Raw genomic sequence first — 7163 nt, 5'->3', positions numbered from 1 at the left:
CAAGAACGTTAGCACTAAAACTTAGCTTCACAAAAGTTGAATGAACGTGAATGAAAGATAAGCTGTGTTTGTTTATGTACTGAAGGCTGTGATTAGTAGTATTAAGTTGTATTGTGTTACAAAGGCTCACTGCAGAACTGTATGTATTTATTTTCATTATTGTAAGCCTACCTAATGAACTGGCCAGCGAGTGTGTAACGAAGTACAATGAAATAATTTCAAGTGGCATAAAACACAGTTAGACTGACAACAGCGATGATGACGATATTGAACTCGGGGAAGTCCGTACGGAGAGGTCACATGATCACTTTTTTTTGTAACGCTCGGCTTTCCGGGAATACCACGAACGCCTCACAAGGACAGTGCCAAAGCTCAACAGGCAGAAGGACAGCCGACAGAAGAGAAAGTGACAGAGCGCAGGTCACAGTGGAGAAGACTGAAAACACCGAGCAGTTTCTTCATACAGTGGCGTCAAACTGCGTTTTCCTGTCTTTGTAAAGTTGCCTTGAGTTGCTCTTTTAAAAGCTCTGGACCCAGTGACAGACTCGACACACGCACAACAAGAGACGCGACAGACATGGTAAGTCAACACCAGCCTCCCACTTTGGATTTGCGTTGGTGTCTTTAACACCGCGAGTTAAAGATAAAAACAGACGATAAGCTGGACATTTTTAGTTTGTCTTTGTTTTGGGGGGATGCATTTTAAAAGTAGGCTAGTCTTCTCATCCTTAACATCCTTAACCCCCTGTCAACGCGTCTAAAAATAAAGAGTGTGCAAACCGAAAGGACATGAGGAAAACTGCTGATAGATGAATACGTAGATTAATTAATTAATTAAAGGCCTCTAACTTGTCAACTTTGAGACCAGGTTTAATTTTGACACTGTATGCCTGCTTTCAATACCTCACATTTTGCACAAGTAGCGAAAACACGTGCACCAGGAAACACTTATCTAGGCGGGTCTGAGGTTCTGTCATAAAAGAAAATTTACAAGTGCATGACAATGATTAACTTTAATAATTGGAAAAATAGAAACCAACTTGGTGTGATATTGAAGAATAATTAAAAATAATAGTAATTATGCTCTAAAATAAATAGATAATAAATAATATTCGTGATAATAGAATGAAATGAGCCGTACATTTTTCACTTAAAAGAAACACTGGAGCAAGATAGTTTTCTGAATTGGTTCCCATGGTGTCATAAAAATACAAGGTTATCATCGTTTGATGTTTTCACAGCACAGGCTTTTAAACTGACATGGAGGGCCGCAGTACAGACATGTTATAACAGGCTCAGGGTTAATACCAGGTAGGTTAACACTAGCAGGAGGGAGGAAAGGAAGGAAGCAAGGAGGGAAACTGGAATGGCAGCAGATCCTGTTTTAAGACGTCGCCAGCTGAATTTTAAACACAGGCTATTGTTCAGCTACCATTATGTATGCCCAGAATGAGATAAGCGTGCTTTTGGGGCATGAATAAATCAGTCGTTGCTAGTTAATGATAAAATAGCGAGATTCATGAGCCAACTTTTGAGTTGTAAATACATAACCAAGGTGCTGAGCATGTACTTGTTTTGTTCGTTCTGTTGATTTCCTGTTCCTTTCAAGCTTCTGGTTTCCTGGCTCAGAGGGCAAATGTGAAGTAGAAAGCTGTCAGGATATAAATTACTTTGAGGTCAAACTGCTCTCGAAATATCCTGTTGCGGTGTTCTTCTTGTTGTTTTGCTCAACTATTTTCTCATTATCCAGAAAACCTGCCATGTCTCATTTTTTTTGTCTGACTTGTTTTCGTTTTCTTTTAGGGCATAAATTTTGCTTAGTGTTAGTGTAAAAGCCACTCCTGCAATAATATTGTTCCTTTCTATCCTTGAAAAATAATTGAGTTATGAAATTGAATGTACTCTTCACGAATCTACTGGAAAACAGGTCACAGCTTGTTGGCTCGTCCTGACTGCGTCTGTGTTTATAGAACAAGGAACCAGATCTATATCGGCAGTTAAGCCAGCTGTTTTATTTTCAGTTGGCAAACATATCCAAAACTACCTAGAAGAAAATCGCTTCAACAATTAATGTACATGAACCTCCCACATTGCTCCAATTCTGCAGCAAGATTGAATTGACCTAAATTCACCTGAAAACAACTAATAAAGCGTATATAGCTTAAATAGGCTATATTTTTTATATTTACTCTTTGTAAGTGATGCATGTTTGCTGCCATGTGTTTCTGGGCTGTACCATACCCTTGAAAAAAATGATTTGATGTGTGCTTTCCTGTTTTAATTTGGCCCAAGTCCCATCCACTAGAATGAAGGGGGTGGAGTTCATGACCTACACTGCAGCCAGTCACCAGGGGGAGCTCTGTTTAATTTGACGTCACTTTTGAGGACTGTTCTGCAGTCCATCTTTTCACAGTCTATGATACATGGCTATCTCACTATGGGAAAGTTCCGTCATGTTAATTCCCACGAGAAGTCACTGGATTCATTCACGCTGGGTCTCTCTGTTTTACCACTTTCGCCTGAACAGGAGGACGGAAAGAACCGCCTGCAGCAAACCCAGGAACAGGTGGAGGAGGTGAAGCTCATCATGGTGGACAACCTCAACAAGGCTGAAGAGAGGGAAGACAAACTAGGTGACCTGGAGGTTAGGGCTGAAGATCTGCAGCTAAAGGTAAGCACGTGTGGGGTTCAGAGAAACTGTTCAATTGGTAAAACATAATTTCCTAAACTCACGCCACACTATTTAGTTGTGAATGTTTCTAGGTTGCATGTGTTGGGCTGTGAGAATAACTGGAGCAAACGGTGCAGACTCGCTTTCTTACAAGGCTCTTGGGATTAAAACTTAAGAATATAATATTGGTGTCTATAAATACTCTTTAGGTGGAGCTGGAGAGGAAAACAAATGTACAATTTACATCCTGATTGTGTTTTATGGGGCTATATTTAGAAAGGTATTTCCTATTGTTTCCTAAGATGAATGAAGCGAGTTGGTCTCCCTGGGTATGACAGAGTGAGACCAGGACATGCCACGAGGCCAGTGTCCGTCCGGGGGTCGATGAGCAGGTCACATCGTTCCCACATTGCCCCGCTGGCCTGTGTTAAGAGCTGACACTGTTGAGCAGTTCCCAGAAAGCCAAGAAGGCAGGCGGACAAGAGATTGAAATTTGGGACCAAGAAGCATGTAGTTCCACTTTCAGATAATGTTGTCTAAAACCTCAATAATTAGGAAATCACAATAAATTCAGTTCCCACAGAAGTTACTGAGTAAGCCATCAGGAACTTGACATGCCAAGAAATCTTGTGATGTTGCACCAATAACTTGTTATTATACTTTAATAATGGGTCAAATAATTGTGGAGGAGGTTCATTTATCGACAAAATCACAGGGAATTGTTGTCTTGTTCTGCTGTTCTCCTCAGTTGTATAGAGCGCTGGAGCGTTTTTGTCTTCGACGCCAACTTCACTGTTTTGGTTTAGTCTTAGTGCTCTTTTCCAGCAACCACAGGCAGCTGTTAAATATAAAAAAAAACCCAGATAAACCTTCTGTACTCTACCTGCCAAGTGTCAAATACCAAGCAGAAAAGGGCAGACTAGGTACATGACCTCAGATGAACGTAGTGTCTTTTGGATCCGTACTGTTCAGAAGCATGTTTCATTTTATTCAGTGACTACATGTCAGTGTTGCCTTTGCAGCCTTTTTCACTCCTATGAAAGTTCATAGTCATGTTTGAGATTAATCTAAGTCTAGTACCATTCTTTGCTCAAGATTATTTTCTGATTGATACATCAGGTATTTCTGGCATTAAAAAGCCAGCGTCATCCAGTGAAAAGACTGAACCACGTTAAAACCAGTTTTCTACTTACCGCTGTGGCTCTATGCAGAGCCTCGGCTGTAGTGGACCACGTTGCTGTAAGCATTTCTACTTGTGTGCTGGTGTGTCAGCAAACTTCTGTAGTTACACCACTATATCGCTAGTCAGCGCCTAGTCAGCTGTGCCGAGTTCCTCTGCAAGTGGCTGATGTTGGAGAGAAGTTATGGGAGTTAAGAGAGAAGACTTCAGATGACAGATGGTGTACAGGGAGCAGAAGATCTTCTGTGTTTATCTGTCCACTGAGAGATGTTAATGAGGAACTTATCACAGCTGTTGCAGTTTGCATCGCAACAACATTTAGTTATATTTCTGGGGAGGTGCACGTCAGACTACGGCTAAGGCAATAGAGTAGGGTGTGGAACTACACCACACCTACAAAGTGTATAAATCAAAAATAAATCAAGCTCAAGTCCGTGGAGCTTTAACCAAAACAATGAGCTCAAAGACGTTGAATGTATCAATCTGCTCGGGTTGGGGGTAAAAACGTTGATTAGAATGAGCACCGCACTTCTGTTTGATAGATGCTTTCCCTGTTTCCTGAATTTAAATCTCAGTCAGTTACTTTTTCTTCCCCTGAGAACTGCTCAACTATGGACACAGACCAGCTGGACAGCACTCAAACAGAGTGACCCACTTAAATTCTTTGGGGGGTCACAGTGAAGACCATGAACCATTGGTAAAAGAAAAACGGCAGAAAGGAAACAGCAAAGAAACGTACTCCACCTAGAGTTATGAGAAACCACAAATTCAAACACAGGATGGAGATACTTCACAGAATGTCTGTCTGTTTTAGCAGTGCACATTTCGAGCACCATAAATGTTTACTTGGACTGTGATCACATTCAAAAACATGATAATAACGTCTTCTAATTGTGTGTGTTTCCTCCCCAGAGTAAAGCTTTTGAAAAGACCACCAAACAGGTGAAACAACAGAAGCAATGTGAGAACAAGAAGATGAAATATGTGTTCATTGGCGTTGGAGTGGCAGCAGCCTGCGTCATTTTGGGACTTATAATCTTTGCCCTGGTTTGATCGTGCACAAAGATAGCAGTTCTGACAAAAAGAAAAGGGTGTTTGGATTGAAGTGGGACATGAAGTGAATAAAGACAGAAGGTCCAGGAGAAGAGGAGCTTAAACTGCCGGACTCCAGCATCTAGCAGGAACTGCTCAGTCTGTCACAACTGTGTTTTTATCTTTATGGAAGTGTCACTCCCATTCTTCACTATAGTGTAAGTCCTCAGTTGATATGGTACCAGTGATTGCTCTGCTGCTTCTTTTCTTTTTCACATTACTTTCTAAACGTCAGCCCACATAGGAAGGAGATAACAGTTCACACAGATGAACATGAATGCGATTAAAGGTTAATGAATGGACATTGACAGCATAAAACCACCTTTTAAATATCACTATCACTCCAAAAGTACAAGTTCTCTGGCACCACGCAGCCTTTTTAACATGGCCTTTTCATGTTCATTTTCAGGTTCATAGTTTGGTTTTGTGGTTTACATGTGGTTATGTAAACACCCCATTTCTCCCCGCTTCTAAAAGGTTAGGCCATTTCGTGCTCCGATAAGTGCTCCAGGATGCTGCCTTGGTGCGGTGCAGAGTTTTGCAGATGCTAAATGTTATACACTGTCAAAAAGCAGGTGTGGTCATGCTGTTGTCAGTCCTTTAGTTTCTCCTCCTCTTCGGAGAAGACTGTGACTGTAAGTCAGGAGTCTCAGTTCATATGCTACTGTATGTTCTCTGTGTGTCAAGGTAACTCTGGGCTTTAACCTTTTATTTTTAATGATTTATTTAAGTCTTAATTCACCATTTTTTTCAGACAATCATGTCTCCTAATTAATGTTTAGTCACGTCATGTCTATAAAATCCATCTCTCATGTCACATAAATCCAATTTCACATCTGTTTCATTTGATCTGTAGCTCCCATTGATCACTTTAAAACTGAGGTATTGTGAACGATCTAGATGAAAGCTAGAGGCCGTCAAAATTAAATTATTGCTAACAATTAATCTACACAGATCAGAGTGAACAGTGACTCCTGGTGGCTGTTTTTTTTTTCTTTTTACTACAGAGCGGAGGACACAACATGTCTCATCTGACATGTTTAACTGTCACAAGCTCACTTATGTGTATCCATGGAAATTCATTGAGTAAGAGCCATAATATTTATTTGTGTGTGAAAGCTTTGAAAATGAATCTGTATCTTTTTAGGGATCTTTGAAAAAATTGGTATGTCTGTTATGGGTCGGTTAATACAATGTTAGAGACTAGAGTCTTCCAGAGTGTTCTCTCTTTATGTACCATTATTGTTCCTATACATGGTTTTGCAGTCACCATGGAGGTGAGGTGTTGCTATGTTTATGCTTTTACAAAATGTGCAAAATTTATAGCCTGCAGTAAACCTGCAATAAACACGACATTGATTCCTTGTTTTATTGAATGATTCCTTTGATAGAAAAGTAAAACTGCTAGTCACAGGTAGTCCACACGGGTAATAAATACAATGGTATTAAATTATGCTTTGGATTGGTTATTTCAAAAGTGGTTGAGTCAAAAGTGTGCGTCAGATATATGCTGGCAACAACAATATGCCGGTTCCTTATAGGCAACATCATCCCTCTGTCCCTGGATAACATCACTGACAGTTTTCCTGGAATAAAATAGAATTTATTTAATTTACATAGTCCGTTTGATGGCATAATGACTTGTAAGAAGGCATTTCTTTCAGGATTTTCACAAGGCACAGTAGAAAGTATTGTTTTTGTAACACATATTGCAGCTTTCATCTCTGCAAGCAACTCTGAACTCTAGCCTATCTTGTCAAAGGCTAAATTGTGAAAACAAATTGTCTTAGATTGGTTAATGTGTAGACCAGGACTAAAGTATGTATTCTACCTTTGTATTTGTGATGGTAACTCAAAATGTGAAACAAAAACTAATTATTCTCATTTATGCAACTTTGTTTGTGGTACAAAATGTAAAAGGATCAGTAAAATGATTATTTCAAAGTCGTTTCCCATCTGAATTCATATATTTGATCGATTCTCTTTGTATGTTCGCACATATGAGGAATTTGTTGTTTATATTGTGTGGACTTGAAGAACTGTTTTATTGTAGTCAGAAATTACTTCTCTTTAAGGAAGGTTCAAAAATAAGTTATTGAGCATTGTAATTAAATACATTCTTTATGAAAGAAAAAAAAATATATTTGAATATTATAGTGTCAATAACAATACAAATTGTCTCAAGATGCTTTACAAAAACTCACCTGAAACCTCCAGAGC

The 7163-nt window shown here is 39.5% G+C and overlaps 1 protein-coding gene across 1 annotated transcript; it reads left to right on the top strand.

Moving 5' to 3' along the window:
• The first annotated feature begins 326 nt into the window (after window positions 1–326).
• Window positions 327–6396, top strand: vamp5 (vesicle-associated membrane protein 5). The gene is made up of 3 exons (XM_047592435.1): window positions 327–580; window positions 2528–2671; window positions 4764–6396. Exons 1-3 carry the CDS (start codon window positions 578–580, stop codon window positions 4902–4904), a joined length of 288 nt encoding a protein of 95 aa, XP_047448391.1. The 5' UTR covers window positions 327–577; the 3' UTR covers window positions 4905–6396.
• The last annotated feature ends 767 nt before the right edge of the window (window positions 6397–7163 follow it).

This window comes from Mugil cephalus, chromosome 8 (genome assembly GCF_022458985.1).
Source record: "Mugil cephalus isolate CIBA_MC_2020 chromosome 8, CIBA_Mcephalus_1.1, whole genome shotgun sequence".
Lineage (NCBI taxonomy): Eukaryota > Metazoa > Chordata > Actinopteri > Mugiliformes > Mugilidae > Mugil > Mugil cephalus.
This window is presented reverse-complemented; position numbering and strand designations above follow the sequence as displayed.